The sequence below is a fragment of the Glycine max genome, chromosome 5 (assembly GCF_000004515.6).
Source record: "Glycine max cultivar Williams 82 chromosome 5, Glycine_max_v4.0, whole genome shotgun sequence".
Classification (NCBI taxonomy): Eukaryota; Viridiplantae; Streptophyta; class Magnoliopsida; order Fabales; family Fabaceae; genus Glycine; species Glycine max.
Genome location: NC_038241.2, coordinates 34,545,315 through 34,564,721, shown reverse-complemented (window position 1 = coordinate 34,564,721; position 19,407 = coordinate 34,545,315). Strand labels below are relative to the sequence as shown.

The 19,407-nt window shown below is 35.3% G+C and overlaps 4 protein-coding genes across 6 annotated transcripts; 1 reads left to right on the top strand and 3 right to left on the bottom strand.

Annotated features, from left to right (window-relative positions):
- Positions 1-276: 276 nt before the first annotated feature.
- Positions 277-5,573, bottom strand: LOC100793769 (putative pentatricopeptide repeat-containing protein At1g12700, mitochondrial). Of its 2 annotated transcripts, none has more exons than XM_026128477.2 (3): positions 3,724-5,573; positions 1,083-1,165; positions 277-927 (listed from the first exon to the last, which is right to left on the bottom strand). In XM_026128477.2, the coding sequence occupies exons 1-3, from the start codon at positions 5,421-5,423 to the stop codon at positions 848-850; spliced, it is 1,863 nt and encodes a 620-aa protein (XP_025984262.1). In that variant the 5' UTR covers positions 5,424-5,573; the 3' UTR covers positions 277-847. The 2 variants fall into 2 exon arrangements, 1 of the variants encoding a protein (XP_025984262.1); XR_003267094.2 differs by having other exon boundaries at positions 877-927; positions 3,173-5,573.
- A 570-nt stretch (positions 5,574-6,143) lies between these two features.
- Positions 6,144-10,224, top strand: LOC100814356 (microfibrillar-associated protein 1). Its single transcript, XM_003524875.5, has 3 exons — positions 6,144-6,239; positions 6,433-7,671; positions 9,561-10,224. Exons 2-3 carry the CDS (start codon positions 6,476-6,478, stop codon positions 9,673-9,675), a joined length of 1,311 nt encoding a protein of 436 aa, XP_003524923.1. The 5' UTR covers positions 6,144-6,239; positions 6,433-6,475; the 3' UTR covers positions 9,676-10,224.
- A 1,229-nt stretch (positions 10,225-11,453) lies between these two features.
- On the bottom strand, positions 11,454-12,061 carry LOC100500295 (RALF domain-containing protein). The gene has a single exon (NM_001249048.3). It carries the CDS (start codon positions 12,026-12,028, stop codon positions 11,669-11,671), a length of 360 nt encoding a protein of 119 aa, NP_001235977.1. The 5' UTR covers positions 12,029-12,061; the 3' UTR covers positions 11,454-11,668.
- A 2,639-nt stretch (positions 12,062-14,700) lies between these two features.
- LOC100813286 (selenium-binding protein 2) lies at positions 14,701-19,364 on the bottom strand. 2 transcript variants are annotated; one of them, XM_014775679.3, is made up of 8 exons: positions 19,348-19,364; positions 17,911-18,082; positions 17,430-17,625; positions 17,040-17,267; positions 16,450-16,681; positions 16,115-16,222; positions 15,494-15,766; positions 14,701-15,248 (listed from the first exon to the last, which is right to left on the bottom strand). In XM_014775679.3, the coding sequence occupies exons 2-8, from the start codon at positions 18,056-18,058 to the stop codon at positions 14,967-14,969; spliced, it is 1,467 nt and encodes a 488-aa protein (XP_014631165.1). In that variant the 5' UTR covers positions 18,059-18,082; positions 19,348-19,364; the 3' UTR covers positions 14,701-14,966. The 2 variants fall into 2 exon arrangements, with proteins under 2 accessions (XP_014631165.1, XP_003524921.1); XM_003524873.5 differs by lacking the exon at positions 19,348-19,364 and having other exon boundaries at positions 17,911-18,142.
- Positions 19,365-19,407: the final 43 nt, after the last annotated feature.

The following is a 19,407-nucleotide window of genomic DNA, read 5'->3' as shown; positions in this document are numbered from 1 at the left end:
AACATCAATATAAGGCAGTTCATTTATCATATATGTCTATCATGATTTGTGTGTAGTATTACGTAAATTTCAATGCTGATTAAATGCGTAGCATACACTTTTTCAACAGACAACGTGATGCATAAACAAGGCGTACGCAAACATATCTACAACACAATTCATATAAAAAGAAATCTAGTGTCAGTACAGACACGTGTATCAGTACAGTAAATGTACCTAGTATGGGTACATCAACCATGCAGGAGTGCCTATGTACCTTACCCAACATCTGCTTAGATGTTTCAATAGATATCATTATAACCAAGTCATAATATTAACTTCATTTGCATTTTGATGCATATCAAGTTGACAATGCAAAGTGCTTTTGATTGCCAAAAACAATTTTGTCGTCCAAATATACCTCTAATTAATCTTGAGCTACTAATGCTCCAGTTGAATAGATCCATCCACATATAATCTATGGCAAATGGCAACTACTAAAACGTTCAGAAAACAAGATTAAAAGCTAAAAAAATGTTTCACAAAACGAGATATTGTTGAAATCTCATTTAAATGCTAAACCAGTGTCATCTAACTGTCAAGGACTACTGCTCCTTGGCACATTTGAACCATTTTTAGCTTTACATTGAAGCAAAATATGAAGCATTAGGCATAAGGCTGCAACCCAATAAAATTTACAAATTACCCCTTAATATGACAAATGCCCAACATATTGAATATTTTGGTTATAGACAAAACTAGATGACATAACTTTCAAGAAGACAAGATCATAACTTCATTCTATCACTAAACCATTCGGCAGAATCAGCATTTACATCTCAAAACCCAGTAACCAATCTAATGAGGATCATTGCTTGATGAGGAAACCATCTAGTTGCCCCCATAAAAAATTCAGCTGAGAGTTTGTCTTACCTGTGTAATGATAACCTACTTTGCAGCCATAGAAAGAAAAAAAGAAAAGTGAATTTATAACTTAAAGAGATAAATATTCAAAGTTTCAAACAAAAGTACTTATGGAAAAGAAATTTGAATTACAAAAAAAATGTTGTGCAGATATTACAAAGAAGAAATGTTTGACTAACCTTCCATGATCCATCGCTGAATTTTTTGTGGTCCTCCCTCGTACATAAGATATAGTAAAATGAGTGCATAAAGTGATTTCAATCTGCAAATCAAGAACCATGAAGTCAAACTGTTATTTTAAAAGGGGGGAAAACTGTCAAAAGTAAATAAAAAATTGTTTGCAGAAAGGACAGCAAGCATCCCTAAATTAGATCTTAGATTTTTGTTTCCTAACAGGTAATAAATATGGAAAATTTTTCCCATCACAAACAATGAACTAGGAGAGAAAAGGAGTACAGTGCAGAAGGATCAGGAATCCTCCTGAAACAGAAAAGTAAAATACACAAGAAAGGAAACAAAATATAAAATAGCATTGGCTCCACAGAGCTATCTATGATAAAAGGAAGTTACTGAACACTAGCTCACACTACAGTATTTTTGAGTGAGGAGTTTCTATGAAACAGAAAATTCTTGGGTGCTCCCCAAAAGTTCCCCTTCTATACAGTATATCAGACCAGAAGATGAGATATTTTCCATTTAACTTAATAAGGTGTACATTCATAGTTGAAATTTATTAATTTTAATACCAGTAGCTGGAAAAGGATTAAGTTCTAAAACCAGCTTATGGTCTTATTAAATGTTTTAGCATTAATAGAATCCATTTGATAAATGTATAAAACTAAGCAATAAGCAATTACATGATTTCTTGGGTATATTGAATTTACCACGGCAGAATTTATGCTGACAATTATCATTTCCTAGCAATATTGATTGACTTATCCCTAATGTTATGGGGAAACAAAATATCCTAATGTAACTTGCTTCATCATGACTTGCACTTGATTTTTATTGACTTGGAGAAAGCGTATGATAGAGTGTCTAGAGAGATTTTGTGGAAAGCTCTAGAGAAGAAAAGGGTTAGGGTTGCATATATTCGAGCTATCCAAGATATGTATGATAGGGTATCGACTAGTGTTAGGACACAAGGTGGAGAGTCAGACGATTTTCCCATCACAATTGGTTTGCATCAAGGGTCAACCCTTAGCCCCTACCTTTTTACCTTAATTCTGGATGTCCTCACGGAACAAATCCAAGAGATAGCGCCGAGATGCATGCTTTTTGCAGATGACATAGTCCTCCTTGGAGAGTCGAGGGAGGAGTTGAATGAGAGGTTGGAAACTTGGAGACGAGCTCTAGAAACACATGGCTTTCGCCTAAGCAAAAACAAATCGGAGTATATGGAATGTAAGTTCAACAAAAGTAGGAGGGTATCTAACTCAGAGGTGAAAATAGGAGACCATATTATCCCTCAAGTCACACGGTTTAAATATCTTGGGTCTGTAATACAGGATGATGGAGAAATTGAAGGGAATGTGAATCATCGCATTCAAGCAGGATGGATGAAATGGAGAAAAACATCGGGGTGTTATGTGATGCAAAGGTACCGATCAAGCTAAAGGGAAAGTTTTATCGGACTGCGGTAAGACCGGCGATTTTGTACGGAACAGAATGTTGGGCGGTCAAGAGCCAACATGAGACTAAAGTAGGTGTAGCGGAGAGGAGGATGTTGCGGTGGATGTGTGGTAAGACTCGACAGGATAAAATTAGAAACGGAGCTATTAGAGAGAGGGTTGGAGTAGCGCCTATTGTAGAGAAGATGGTGAAAAATAGACTTAGGTGGTTTGAGCATGTAGAGAGAAGACCGGTAGACTCTGTAGTGAGGAGAGTAGACCAGATGGAGAGAAGGCAAACAATTCGAAGCAGAGGAAGACCCAAAAAGACTATAAGAGAGGTTATCAAGAAGGATCTCGAACTTAATGATTTGGATAGAAGTATGGTACTTGATAGAACATTATGGCGGAAGTTGATCCATGTAGCCGTTCCCACCTAGTGGGATAAAGCGTTGTTGTTGTTGTTGTTGTTGTAACTTGCTTCATCATTAAACTTACTTGAAGGCAAATATATACTTGGTAAAAAATTACTCAGTTCCATAAAAATGCAAGGATATGGCACAATTTCTATGTTGTATATAGGTCTATTTTTTCTAAGCTATTTTAATAACTTGAGGTTATATCAAAATAAATGTGCAAGCAGAGGTGAAAATACTTACCACTAAAAATGTCAAGGAACAATTCTCTTGACAGCTTAAGCTGTTTGGTGGAGCTAAGATAGATTTATATCTAACACCCCTTAAACAGAGCTTTTTGAGCTTGAAGTGTGGACAATGCACAAACCCACTTTACCTTGGGCTCAAATATAAGTTAATTATGAAGAAGAGAATCAACAAGGATCAATGTCATAGTTTCTTATTTATGAGGCTTGTGAACCATGTTAAGGACCAACTCTCCTAATCACACAAATTGTCAGGTGGAAGCACTTGAATGGTAATGGTTTTATATATTTAACAAATGGTAAGTTCTGAAGCCTATGCAAGTTCTCTCTATGGGGTCCTATAGGATTGTGGAACATGGACGAATTGAGAGTCAGGATTTGAATAAATGTCCTAGCGAAACTAATGGCATTTGCTATCTTTTTCGAAACAAAAATTCTCGAATTTTGGTGTCTCCTTCATTAGTAGATAAGTAGTTGATAATAAATTCTGTGGTAGCAGCATCTACTGAAAACCCTTTGTCTCTCATTATTGTAAGGTATTTTATTGACCTTGCAATCTCCTTTTTTGTCAGCAAGCCTTGGACAAAGACATTGTAAGTGCAGTTATTTGGCAGGCAGCCATTCTCTTCCATATTTATCAGTAAGTCTTCAGCTTTATCCAACGAGCCTTGTTTACAGAGACCCTTAATCATAATGGTATAAATATAAACGTTAATTTGCAAACCTTTACCAGGCAAACTAGAAAAGAGTTCCCATGCAGCATTCAGTTTTCCAGCGCTGCACATTCCGTCAAGCAAAATACTATAAATTACAATATTAAGATCCAAATTACTCTTCTCCATTGCCTTAGCCAACGACACTGCCTCAGAAAGAAGATTTTCTTTACATAGGCCATCTAATATAACAGCACAAGTCTGGAGATTGGGGACTTGACCATATTTGTGCATATTTAGAAACAGTTCTTTTGCAGCTAATGGTCTACCTGCTTGACAAAACCCACCTATAAGAGTGGTCCAAGTGGCAACATCAGGAACAAATCCCATCTTACTCATTTCCTCCAACAGATGCATAGCCTTATTAATATTTTTGTCCTTACACCATCCATGGATAAGTGAAGTAAAAACCACAATGTCCGGTAAACGGCCCCTGCTAACCATTAAATGAAATACTCTCATGGCCTCATTCATTTTATTTTGCAAACAATATATATGAATCAATGAATTATAGGTGAAGACATCTGGCCCTTCCCCAGTCAGAATCATAAAACCAATCACACTTTTAGCCTGCATCACTTTTCCTTCTTTGCAGAAAGCATCAACTAAAATATTGAGCATTTGCAAATCCGGCCTCATTCCCATTTTCATCATCTCATCCAGCAGAGAACCCGCCTCTTTCCATCTTCCAAAATTGCAAAGACCTTGAATCAAGCAAGCGTAAGTGACCAGATTAGGTCGAACACCTTTTCCATTCATTTCCGAGCACAAATTCAACGCCTCAGATACCAATCCATCCTTGCACAAACCGTCCATAATTGTGCTGTAAACCACCACATTAGGTTTCCAATTCCTTTCCTCCATCTTCCTTAGCCACCCTACTGCCGCCAAAGTGTCTCCCGTCTTACACAACCCATTAATCAACACCCCATATGTGTAAACATCCAATGGATACCACATTTTCTCCATATGATCAGCCAGTCCCACAGCCTGAGCCACATTGCCCTGGACACAAAGCCCGTTAATGAGAGTGGTGAGAGTCATCACAGTGGGCTCCAAACCAAGTTTGAACATAGTTCCCAACACAGAGAACCCAAAAGCAACCAACTTCAAACGGCAAAGACAATTGATCACTATATTAAGAGTAATGGTATCAGCTTCTATGCCTAGAGAAGAAAACATGTGCTTAACTAAAGAGATGGCAGTGGTGTAATGCTTCAACCTCACAATAGCACCCAACAACAAAGTGAAGTCCTTCACAGAAGGCAAAGGCTTCATTCTAGCCATGCCTTGGAACAAGTCCAAAGCTTCATCAATATTCTTCAATTTACCTGACCAGCATAGGTTTCTCATGGAAATCAAGAGCTGGGTTCCGTTGCTATGGCTCTCAGTGTCATCAGTGTTTGTGGAGCAATGACAGTGCTTTGAAAAAGACAGAGAAGAAGAAGGAGAGTGGATGAAAAGGGAATGAGAGAAAGTGCCCATCATGTGATGAAGAAGACGAAAACGAGAGAAAGAGGGTATTCTTCGAAGCATTAAAAACTCACTCTTTTGCTTCCGAACACCATCAGTGTCGGAAACAACTTGCTGCAACCGTTCTTGGTTGCAGAATCTGGCGAGGGTTTAGGATTTTGAACCATTAATAAGGTACAATATTATTATTATTATTATAAAACGAAAATCAAATAAAATGCGGACAAATTTGTGTTTTGTTTTTAATAAAAAATTATAATTTAGTAATCATGCTTATGTTCAAATAAATAAAAAAGCTGAAAAAAGATAGATTGGTCATTGACGTATTTTTTTTCAAAATACATAGCTTAGTGAATATTTTTTTACTCCTAACTAGAAATAATAAGGATTATATTTTAAAATTATTTTATTATAAATTTTAACTATAGAAAAGTAAATATTTATCTTGTATGATAAACAAATGAATATATATTAGTTAATAATATGCTAAAATTAAAAAATATTACATACAATTCCAAAATATAAAATTTAAATATCTTTTATAATAATAATAATAAATTTTAAATGTCAGAATTTTTTTAAAATTATTATCAGTTTTAATAAATACGATATTCCTTCAATTTTTTATTAGCTTCAGTGTTTATATATTTAACTTTAAAAAATTATTATCATTATTATTATTATTATTATCAGTTAATAGTTAATAAAAACATAATATTCGTATAAACATGTCATTTACATAGTATAAAAAAAATATTTAAGTAGCAAAATATTAAACCAAACAAATAAAAATGTACAGATTTAATTAAATAAATTTGACAGGAGAAGCTGGGTTTGGGCGGAACGGGAGAGAGAGGGTTCCTTCCGGTCGCTGTAATCGTAAGTCCTTCAAACTTCTCTCGTCCCTTTCTTCTATTCAACTGTTAGTCTTTTGAACCCAAACCCTTCGAATGTTTCGCATATCGAAATTTATCATTCACCATTGATCTTTCCGTGTTTCTTCATTCATTCATTTATTTATTTTTCTTTTCATTTAATCTGAAATCACCTGTTTCTGTGTTGTGCAAAATAGGGTTTGGCTGAGAAGGGAATCGAAAATCAATTGAGGAAGAAGGATGTCGGTGACAGCGGGTGTTAGTGATACTGTGATAGCAGTTAGGGATAAGCTCAGAGGTAAAATTGGCCAAACTAAAGTTAAGCGTTATTGGCCTGGTAAAGTTCCTGAATGGGCTGATGATGAGAACGAAGATGCTGCCCCCGCCGATATTAGACCCTCCAGGGAAGCTGCCCTGGAGAAAGCCTTTCCTCGTCACCAAGAAGATACTGCTATTGTCAGAAAAGATGATCGTAGGCTCCGCCGTTTGGCTCAGAGCCGGATAGATAACCGTGAGGAGGTCCGAGCTGATCATCGCCGCATTCGCCAGGCTGAAATTGTTTCCACCATTGAAGAGGAGGCCAGGAGGCAGGAATGGTTGGAGTTTGAAGAAGAAGATGAGAACGCTTTGGCGGAAAGAAGGAGGCTGATTAAAGAGAAGTTGCTTCAAAGAGAGCAGGAAGAGGCGCTTCCTCAGGAAGAGGAAGAGGAGGAAGAAGAAGAGGAGGAGGAGGAGGAATCTGAGTACGAGACTGACTCCGATGAGGAATATACTGGAGTGGCTATGGTGAAGCCTGTGTTTGTTCCCAAGTCCGAGAGAGATACCATCGCGGAGCGTGAGCGTCTTGAGGCTGAGGAGCTGGCTCTTGAGGATAAAAGGAAAAGGAGATTGGAGGAACGGAGGATTGAGACAAAGCAGATTGTTGTTGAGGAGATCCGAAAGGATGAAGAAATCCAGAAAAACTTGGAAATGGAGGCCAACATTGCTGATGTGGATACTGATGATGAAGTCAATGAGGCAGAAGAATATGAAGCTTGGAAAGTGAGAGAGATTGGTAGGATCAAGAGGGATAGGGAGGATCGGGAGGCAATGTTGAAGGAAAAGGAAGAGATTGAGAAGGTGAGAAACATGACAGAGGAAGAGAGGAGGGAGTGGGAAAGGAGGAATCCTAAACCTGCTCCACCACCAAAGCAGAAATGGAGATTTATGCAGAAATATTATCACAAAGGTGCTTTCTTCCAGAATGAATCTGATGACCGAGCTGCCACTGTTGGATCTGATGGTATTTTTGCTCGTGATTTCTCTGCTCCAACTGGGGAGGATAAAATGGACAAGACAATATTACCTAAGGTTATGCAAGTCAAGCACTTTGGTCGTAGTGGAAGAACCAAGTGGACCCATCTTGTCAACGAGGATACTACTGATTGGAATAACCCGTAAGTTCAATTTCTCCTATGTTCTATATCTTTCAAGAATAGTGGTAGATTGTTTGTTCTATTCTTTGGTATTAGTTTTTTGTTGTTATATCCTTTGAAAAAAAAATTGGCATATCTGTTCACATCTACTTATGAAGTTCATCTGCTGTGGCACTGGTCCAAAATGGTCTTGGGCATTACTTTTACGTTCATGGAATGAAATTGAGATGCTCATGTCAAAAGTGAAATGTTCATTTATGATTTCTTTTTCTCTTGTGATCTAAAAAAATTTGCTGCTATTTGTCATCAGAAGAGTGAGATAAGTATTTTTATGAAGAATGGTTTTGTGATGGAGGCCCCAAGGCCCAAGATCACTAAGGTGTATGTAAGGATAGGCAAAAGGTTCACATGATCAATTTTAGGAGAGAGATATAACCAACTGCCAACCCTGTAGCAGAGCATGGGAGGGGTGCATGTGGGCTTGTTCTAAGGAGAGAGAGAGAGAATATTAGCCTGAGAAGGGTGTGTAGAAGGTAGGCTGGAATTAGGCTTGGGCTGGGAGAGACCACACACTCTCGAAACTGTCTAGGAATCTTTTTTCTTTTTGTACCATTGTACACAGAAGATACCAGGATCTGAACTCCCTTGATTAAGACCTGTTACTGGAATACAAATGTTTTTATGCTTAATTTCTTTGTTTTAGTCTTTCTAGCTTGCTGGTACCTATCATTTTGCTTTTTAAGGGATTTGATTGTGGGTGAGATTGAGATTCAAGAGGGAGAGTTGATTGGAAGGAATACAGTTAAAAGACTTATTTCATTTAGAGTAAGCATAATTATGCCATCTCAAATCCTATTTTATTTTTTTTGTCATTCATTTTGTAGAAATATGTACTTGGCTTGAAGTTTATTGTTTACAACTTTCTTAGTTTCTCAACTTCACCTTGACACCCTCAACTTCTATGTGAATTTAGCTGGGTAGTAAGAAGGGATCATATTGCATGTCACAATTTAAACGAGTTGTATATTAGCAGCCCTTGATATGGTTTGAGATCTTGACACAAGTGCATGCTAATGAGTTATGCTTATCTGTTTTCATAGTACTTTTGGGTTTCACTTTTGTCATTTGCTTGCTTGTAATTTGTGAAGTTGAGAGGATAACATAACATATAGAAGTTATGATTCTATTTTAATTTATAGATTAAGGTATATTCTCTGTTCTGAGAACATCTGAAATGCTACTTTTATGATTGATTCTGTTTATGTGTTGGATGTTGATGTAACTTGTTAAATTGATTCGGCCATTCTTCTGATTTTATTACAACAAAAGGAGTCTACACAATTTTTTATCACACCTGGATTTTATCATGCATTGTGGATTGATAGGCTTGCAGTCATTTTTTTTTGCACAGCAAAAATCTGATAGTATTAAAATATAATCAGTACTAGGTGTACTGAAGAATAACAGAATATACACAGGCAGTACTCTGCCAGCCCCACCTACAAAGATAAAACCACAAAAGTGGATACCCATACAACAAAAGAAAAGCCCCTAAGACATTTCCTCCTTTAAGCTAGAAGACCATTGATTGTTATCACATATTGATAATCATCTTTGGAATAATGGGGTTTATTATGTTTAGGTAGCATTCTCTGCATTATCAAAGAAATTTTTGCATTGGCTTTCGGCATCTTACTTTTCTTGTTCGGATCTATCTATCTCCCTTGCCGAGAATTTGGAGTTGGTTAATGCATTGATGAGAGGAAAATTCATTTTTCTTAATGTGCAACCAACCCTTCCCCTGAAAAAAGGGTTTCTTTAGTACTACTGCAATGAGCCTTTTATGCTTATATATTGACTGCTGCAATATTATGCTTTGATGTTCTTGTTATTGTTGAATTGTAATGCAGGTGGACTTACAATGATCCACTTCGTGCAAAGTATAATGACAAAATGGCAGCAATGAACGCACCTATAGTGAAACCTAAAGGAAGCAGGAAATTAAAGGATTGGGAATCTCGATGAACTTGAAGTTACAAAAGTATGCATGAAGATATCATCCTTTCAGTTATTAGACTTTGGAGAAATACCAGAGTAGATATGTCCTTGTCCTATGTATGATTGTGTTCTGTCTTAAACAGAACGTAAAGTAGTTCATCACGGTTGGAGCGTGTATGTTGTGGACCATGGAAGGCAATTGTGACGAGAATTCAGCACTACTTTATCTGGATATTCTTCCCCAGTTAATGAATCATAGCTGATTTAGAGTCCTGCCAGCCCAGCCTAATGACTATGTCTTCCTTTCTTTGTTTTGTCATCATTTTGACTTAATTACTGCCTGGCTATGAGGATTTAATTGAGTTTGCTGCCTATGTTGATGCTTTAGGAGCCACTCTTTTTCAAACTAAGATCATTTATATGTGCAACTTCGATACTGACTGGAACTCCCAAGAGTGACACTGAATTGATGGTGTCAATTGGCGTACCAGTACACTAGTAAATGTAGCATAAACTTCCATGTTTGGATAATCTTCTAGCTGAACAAAGGGGCATATTGAAAGTTATTTATTCAAACCGCTGCTTGTTTGTTTATAGGAGTTTTTTGACAAATTAAATCATACTTATATTAATCCAAAAAAATTACTCTAATTTTTTTGGGCTATATATAATCTAATAAGTTAAATATGAGGTCCATCCAAAATAAATTTTTAAAAGAGCAAATTTCAGGAGAGAAGGGCGTATTTTATAGGATCCGCATCATAAATCAAAGAGTGAAAGGACAAATGGAAATAAATTACACTTTGGTCTCTTATTATTTTCATTTCTTAAATTTGGTCTCCATTTTTTCTTGTCAATTTGATCCTACAATTTTACTTGTATAATTTCATCCATTAATCTGATATTTATTGAAGTAGATGTGCAGAAGCGTCATATTGATGTTTTTGCTAAATATTGGATGTCAAATTAATACATAAATTAAAATTGCACTATTAAAATAATTAAATGACCAAATTTGTGAAAAAAGAATGAGAGAAACAAATTTGAGAAATGACAACATAAAAGACCCAAATACATTTGAGCCAAATAAGATAAGAAGAACGGAACCTATCTTCCACTGGCTTGAAAACTTTTATTCACTGAGTTGCATGAGGCAAATAAATAATATTTAGGTAAAAATATAAATACATTTTTATCCTTCATTTTTTACATCAAATTTTCTCAAGAGAGTGCGTTGACTGCTGTTGTTGCTGCGAGTTTGTTCATGTGTCTTTCTGGAAAAGTTGAGTTGCTGAATCATTCATATATGTTTAGATTCGTTATATTCGAGCACCACTTGTCATATAAGTATTTCATATTTGCCTTTCTTCACATGTAGATAAGTTTGGTCTGATATTGCCTAGCCAATTGATTTACCTTTTTAATCCAATTTGTTTCATATGGCTTCTGTAACATGCTTCAATTTTCTGTGTTAGTTATCAGATTCTTGACAATTACTGAACCATTTTCGCATTTTATTTGTAATTAAAAGCTTCATATTGTATTCACTTATCATACATGTATTCCACGTATTTTTTTTAAGGAGTGTATATTGCAATTGATGGCTGATGTCTACGCTTATAACATTACCAAGTCTATTCCATATGGCATTATAGCTTATGGTTGTATTATAAGCATTACAAAAATATTCCCCCCACAAAGTAGAAAAAAATCAAATTCCATCTAGCATAATGGAACAAAGAAAGAGTTGGGAGATAAAAAGAAAAAAAATTATTGATACAATCATAGCAGTTGATCTTTGGCTATTGCACTTAATATTCACTTATTCAGAATTGATTACCTACGACCACAGAATAAGAATTCTTCATTCACAGTATTAGTTATTAGAGAACCTTTTGGAAATTTTCATACAACTTCAAATTCAAAAGTAAATTACCATCAAATTTAATGGACAACTTAAAGATTATGTGAAAAGGCATGATTCATGAACACCCTTAAAGATGTTTGCATGAAGATGCAATCAAGAGTCAGACCTACAACGATAATACTTAGAGCAGCCTCTATTTTGAGGATTTGAGGGTGGAGGAAGACACCCTCCAGTTTTACTATAAGCTTCACCAGAGCCACCACCATTACAAACTGGTTTATCTCTCTGTAAAGCTCCATTGGAAATGTATGATCTCTTCTGCTCCAAAAACCTTCGGCTTATTTCGGACTCCATCAACAGCTCATCTTCTTGATTGCATTCAGCTATGGAACCATTGCATGTGCTTGCATGACTTTTCAATGAGAACACAGTGCAGCTGCTGAAATGCATAAAGCTGAAGAGCATGAAGTAGCAGAAACAAAGAAGTCTAATGGTGGATGATTTTGAGGCCATTCTTCTGTCTCTTGGATGTACTCTTCCCTCCACTCTCCCACTAATAAGCACTATATAGAGAATATTAGATTATATGACACCACCTTTTTGAAAAGGTGCAAGTTGCATTAGTGATAAGCTGTTGGAGCGCACTTCACCAAACCTTTTGGACAACATGGAAATTATGTTATTTGCCATGTGCTACAGATGTTTTTCTTTCTTTCTTTCTGTGAAGACTATTGATTCACTCTGCCAATAAGTGATTGCACATGTATGAGATAACTGAGATTAGGTTGCTCTCGGAAGATAAAATTCTAATATGTCCCAAGTATATTGTATACTATAAATATAGACTAATTAAAAATTCCATACCAAATAATAGTACCCCAAAATGAAAAATATTTATAGAAAACATGTTGTTGGTTTTGTTGCATTTGAATGTGATGATATTTTTTTGGTTCTTAGTTTTGTCCCCCCTTGGGTAAAATCGAAGTTCATAAAAAAATGTGCAAAAAGGGAAGCACAAAATGATGAGAGTAAATAGTTACTTAATTGTTTTAGCTATAAGGTGATATTTGATTTGAGTATTTTTTTTTAGTTTTATTTTTTAAAATAATTTTTATTTTCAAATTTTCAAGACTTAAAAAACTTCAGAAAAAAATATATTCTAAAGTGTCGTCACGTTTTTATTTATTCAAAAAAGACTAAAAGTGTTAATTTATTATTTTCAGTTTTGGACTATTTTTGAAAATAGAAAACATTTTCTAAATTTTAAACAAATATATTTTCACTCATATTTTTTATTTTCTTTTAAAAAAATAAAACACTCAAACCAACCAATTGCCACCTATGTTTCTTATTTGAAATCCTTACACACATTTAGGAAAGTATACATGAACAAATGTGGAGTTATGTAAATAGGATTATAGGAAGGGTATTATCATGACAAAAGAAAAAGGAGAGAACAGAAGCAAAGGTGTGTGTTGATATAATCATACATCTAAAATATTTGGTACATATTCCTCGAAGTTGCCCCACCTAAACTCTCAGTCTTCTATCAGACAATGGACCTCAACATACAGTTGTGGTGGGGTCCCTATGGATTTCGGGATTTCCTTTGACACTAATAAAACGAGGACAATGACTTTGAGTTCCTTTCACACCAATCTCAAATTATTGCACTCATGGAAATTGTAAAGCCAAGGATGGTTCCAAGCATTTACTTAATTTCTTCCTCTATTATTTTAGTTTATTTACACAAAGTGGCACACATTGCACAGGTTTGAATCTTCACACCTTGCATAGCATTCTTGGAAGCATTTCCCATCAATAGTATGAACTAGTTTGTTTCAACCTGATACTGTGTTTGGATAAGTACTCCCATTTAACATCAAGACAAATACAGGCTTCAATAGTTGCAAGCAATTTGGACTTGGCAATAATTTTTTTTCCATATATTTAACATGATAAAAACAAAATGGGGTAGTGAAGTTTGTTTTTTTTTTTTTTTTTGCACGTAGGAAACAACAATTTTTGTTTATGGACCCAGTTTGTATTCATTTAGTAGGTTCAAATGATCAGAGTTTTTTTGTACAGTGGGACAAAGGGATTTGATGTTGGATTCAGTACATTTCATAAAATAGATGTAGACTATCGAGTCCACAAAATGAATATTACGAATATATGCAAAAATTACTCCATGTCACACATTTGTGGGACAACAAAAGTAGCTACAAGCTATAACAATTTTTTTTAGCTTCAAAGAAAGATATTGAACTTCATGTCATTATGCAGTTTATTATTTGATCCTGTATTATTGTCTTGTGTTTACAAAGCAGAAGCCAAAACAACACACATGGCCAGGAAAGCACTCTTCAATTCATCATAGTATGACTGCATAAATATAGAAGATGAAAAATAGGTATATGATTTCCTTATTCTTCCCATTGAACGAACTGAAGACTTCATTTTCTGCATTTGCATATCCTGGAGCATCCTCTGTTGTAAGGATTTGATGATGGCAGTACGCAGTTTTTGCTACATGGTGCTATGTTGCACTTGGTAAATTCCATAATAATGTACTTGTTTGCATTTTTAGCATGATTTTGAGACTCCATTTCCACCCTTCACAAAAGCTTACTGCTTCAATCCTCACAAATCATTACATTTTCTGGTACTGATTTTGGGGTTAAGTCTGTCCATTTATGGTGCTAATACTTGAAAAATGAGAAATGAGAACCATTGGAGGTGGTCACGGAATAAGGCATAATGAATAGGTTCACCTTCAACTACTTATTTTGCACACAACTTTTCTCTAACTAGAAAGTTGATTCTATAATAATGTTGTTCAATCTCATTTATTTTAACTTTGGCGTTTAAGTGATGGTATTGTTGTCATTATAAGATAATTCCACTTATTAGCAAACAGAGGTTCTTTCCAAAAGTCAATCCAAATGAGCCAGTCATTTTCAAAATAGGTGGATTCCTAATTAGAATGAATCATTACAGTCTACAAAAATACATATATGACCAAGGCGCCCGTCAAGTTACCATCTGACAATCACAATTCACAACGAAATGATTTGGTTGGGTTGTGATTTCAAATGCATTCAAATGGGAACAAGCAACGTAGAAGGTGCAGCACATTCATGAGGTGAATGAAAATCATAGAATCCTAAGTAAGGCCATTAATCTAGAATGTTACTCCAATAGATTTACTCGATCAGGAGACCCAAGTTTTGGAGGTGAGCAAGATTTATTTTACAGAGAACTCTGTTTAGGAAGATGTAAATGAGGAAGTACTGAAAACTACATGAAAATATAACTTTATTACAATGAAACCATCATGCATATGCATCTATTATTTATTTATAACATTAGCCCACCTCTATTCATTCTAGGACTAAGGAATTTATTCACATGGATATTGCTTGTAGCCTGGCCTCAAGTGGCATAGCTATCAAATCCATATATCTGAAGTGCAGTCACCACCAGGATATCTCATCTCATGTGCAAGGCAGGAACCTCCAGGCTCAGCTCCAAAGTCAACAAAAAAGTTAGGGTTAATTTTCAGACCACCATTTTCAGTATCAACATCAATCTGTAACATGTGGGATCCTTTCTCTACAAGCTCTGGATAAAATTGTTTATCCCATGCACTGAAGAGTGAGTTTGTAACATATAGCCGCTTACCATCCAAACTCAACTGAATCATCTGAGGGCCAGCTCTCAACTTATTTCCCTGAAAATTAAAATTTTGATCTCTTCACCTTAAACCACTAAAGGGTCAAAATTATGAGTGCAATTATGTACCACGTTTAAGCATCACATAAGATAAAATACAAAAGTGACCAAAAAATTTAAGGCACCAATGTAATGCACAAGTCTATTATATCTACTACATCTAAGAACCAATCAACTCCAAACAAGTGAGATGCAAGAAGCATAACACTAGAATCACTAATTCAAAAGTTAAACTGCACTAACCAGGATGTCTGGAACATCAGAATGCCAAGTATTACCATCTTCAGTTATAGCTACTATAGGGCTTCCTTTCTGTAGCAGTCCCCCAACCCATACTTGGCCAGTCCGTACAGGATTTTTAGGGTCCTCAATGTTATATTGTCTTATATCACCATGAAGCCAATTCACAAAGTACAGAAACCGATCATCGAGAGATATCAGAAAATCAGTTATAAGCCCTGGCATTTCTGGAAGAATCCAGTTTTGCACTTTCAATGGTTTCACTGATATTGCAACCTGCAAAGTCAGTCTAGTCTGTAAGTATTATTGATCATTATGCCTTGGTTGAAGCTGCACAAACACTAGCCAGACTACTTTACAAAATGAGTATGAATATTATGAATAGAGTAGAGTATGAAGAAAATTATATAGTCTCTATTATTTCATATGAGCACAGATGCAATATATAGAAAAAATGAAGGAAAAAAAAGAAATGATAAATAAGATATTTCAAGAACTAGGAATCCCAAAATTACAGGAATGAAATAAAAATAGAATAGCTGAATGTAAACCTTCCGATTAATGAGATGTTGTGATTCTCCTATAATTTAGGGATTGATTTTTGACTATATACTTTTTATGTACCTCATGACTCCATGATTCATCTTCAGTCTTGAAAAAGCGTACCATGTTACTTGACAATGCACACCCAACGAAACCTGTATCTTTAGAAGGATCATGCAGAAATCTTACCTGCATTTCGGACAAGTTGCTTACAAATTATCTCACCTTTCACATAATACTTCACAAGTACAAGCTAGAGAGAAAAAATGTAGCAAAGGACAAACATATTTATGATTAAATCACAAGTACATTAACATAATAGCTTCAATTACAGCAAAAACAAAAAAAAAAAACCAAAAAATACCATAAAATGCATTATAACTGGTGGAAATAACTCCAGATTTTAAACAATGTACCTCCAAGGGTAGAAGCCCTGACTCACCAAGGTCCAATGTTTGTCTCAGTTCACCCCCAGGCCAGCTGTATACATGTAGATGCCTCCCATAAAGACCATCAGAGACATGCTGTAAATTAAAACCTTTGGTGAAAGCAGCAGGAGCACCCCATGATGAGCTAATCATAGTCTTATGCTGTGGTTGGTACCAGAAGTCATACCCAAATGATGGACTGTGCCCAGGTTTCTCCCACCTAACAAATGTGTGCCAAGATACAAACTAATAACTAGAAAATAATCCACTGAAATGGTAACTATTTCATCAGATTCGTAGAACTTTTGTTGAATATGCTGCCATTAAACAATTATTTAATGATTCTACATTTTGCAAAACTTTTGTCATTTCTAAGCATAGTGGTAAATTCTCAATTTATGATTGCACCATTTTCCATGTAGACTGTTAATCGATGTTGGAAGAGCAATTAAAATTACATCTCATATAAAATCAGAAACCAAATGCATGCGATAATGAATAGGAATTGGTGGTTTAAGAGCATTTTGACATCCCAACATGCATTCTTGCATTTCTCAATCTAATCTATAAAAGGGTACCTTCCTTTCAAATTAAATTCATGATCAAGGAGAAGAAATCCACTTCCTTCTGCATTTCCATCTTTGTCTCCAAGAAATGAGATCAACACGTCACCAGAAGCAAGGCAATGAGATGTGTGTGCATAAGCTAATCCAGTCTTACTTATAATGTCTTCTGGCTCAACAACTTTGTGCAAAGATGGAGACCTTGGATTTGCTTTTGTGTCAACCACATAAATGCGGCCTGATCTGAAATATGCTAAAGCTGACTTAAATAAGGATTTTGTTTCAAGAAAACCGATGTCTTACGTAACAGTGAACTTCTTGAACCTTGTCAGTGTTTGTGTATGTGTGTGTACATGCGCATACGCGTGCAAGTAAATCCAAAGTGACTGTTTAGTGGTGTCTTACACCAGTGAAGGCAAAATCAGATATCGCCGAACTGCTGTTGGATCTCCATAGCAAGAGCTGCATGAATTCCACCCAAAATGGTGCAGTTCATCACCTAAATAAGGTACAGGTAGCCTATGGATAACTTTTGAATACGTTGGAGAGCTTGGATCCACATCCACTGTGGCCAGAAAGTCAGGCTTATCCCTTCCTGTTCCTGTATTAAATTGAATATTCATCACCAATATATAAATAAAATCACCAAACTACGCGTTTTGACAGAAGTTGTTTAAACTGCACCAAGTCTACATGCATTGCACTAAAAAGAGATAGATATTCTGCATGTATCTTTTACCTATTAGCCTGTCATATTAAATCATATGTTTCTAACAACAAAGTTAGAAACCATCTTCATATCTCTGCTTAATGCCTATCTATTCTTCCAATGAAGCTGAATTAGCATTTTCAGACCTATAGAGACACAAGAAGAAGTTTTTGTTACCTGAGTAGATAGCAGTGACATAAAGGAGAGTCTCTCTGGGACCAGAAATGGCTGCTAGTGGTGAAGCATAACCAGGCCCTGATTTGGGACAAGCATCCATGCTGCTTTGGCTCATCACCTTGTCACAATGTTCAATCTCTCTCTCCATGAAAGATCACTTCAGAGATGTTATCTTGAAAAGAAGAAGAAGATGAGAGTGATGATGATGAAGAAAAATGAACTCAAGGAAGAGTAAGTCAAGTTATAGGTTCTATTACTGACTGTTACAGGTCACATGAAAATAAGAACAAAAGTTACGTGTTTGGCTTTATCAAAAGTCACAAATTACACTAACATTATTCCGAAGCTTGAAAGAAAAACCGAAGTTTTGAATATGACCCTGCTATTTGGACAAAAATAAATAAACAAATAATAATAAATAAATAAAAGAATGACCAGAAGTGTAACATTTTCCAATCAAAATGCCAAAGAAAAATTCTTCCTTCTAACCTTTCAGGGACATTGAGATTTTTTGTTTCCTAGTTCCGTAGATAAATATCTTATAAGATTCCCTTCTCCTTCAGTAATTTCAAAGTAATTATAATTTATATAATGCATATAACATGCTTTTTAGTGCTAAACTGCTAACCAAGATTAGTATGCAAGTTCGGAAAAAATGGTAATTCACAAAGCAGACATAACATATTCTCAATTATATGTAACCAGAAAAAACTAAAATTCCCAACGGATGAATAATAAGACTGTAAATTAAAACCAAAATTCCCAACGGATGAATAATAAGATTGTGCTGTTGGGCAACAAGGGGGCAAAAACCCAAGACGTGGAGCATTTTCCAATTTAAAAAGTCAAAGGAAAACTTTTCCTTCTATTTTCTATTTTACAAGTTAATATTCAAATAAAAATCACAGTTTATTTGATCATTGTCTTACATTCCTTAACATAAAAAATTAAAACACCACATTTGAATTACAAATTCCAATCCGTAAAATATAGATTTATTACATAGTATGTCAACTGCCTCGAAGAAATACTAATTACGCTAATTATACTAAGATTCAAGTCCAGTAACTCCGTCGAATTTGAAACTTCACTAATTCAGAGGTTTAGAAAACCTCCAGTTTATTTACCACATAGAGTAGTTTCAAACATTTTCTCAAATCAATTGTATCCACATTGGAATAAAATCATCTTTTATTTTACTTGTCTCCTTTTCACTCTCTTCAATTGAAAAATACACGTCAACTACAAAAATTAGCAGGAGAAAAAAAAAATTCTTACTTAAAAGAGATACTTTCGCACTAATATGCTCTTTTTTTAATTACTGAAACTGAAAATAAAACAAGTAAAGAAGACAAATGTTTTGAATCGGTCTATATGATACTAGGCAAATTTTAGGAGTTCATTTAAGTACTCCCTCTAAAGAAGAGAGTCTCTTACCTTTTTTTCTTTCTCTTGGAATTTAACATTGATGTTTATAAATTCAGTACCGCCTCCAGA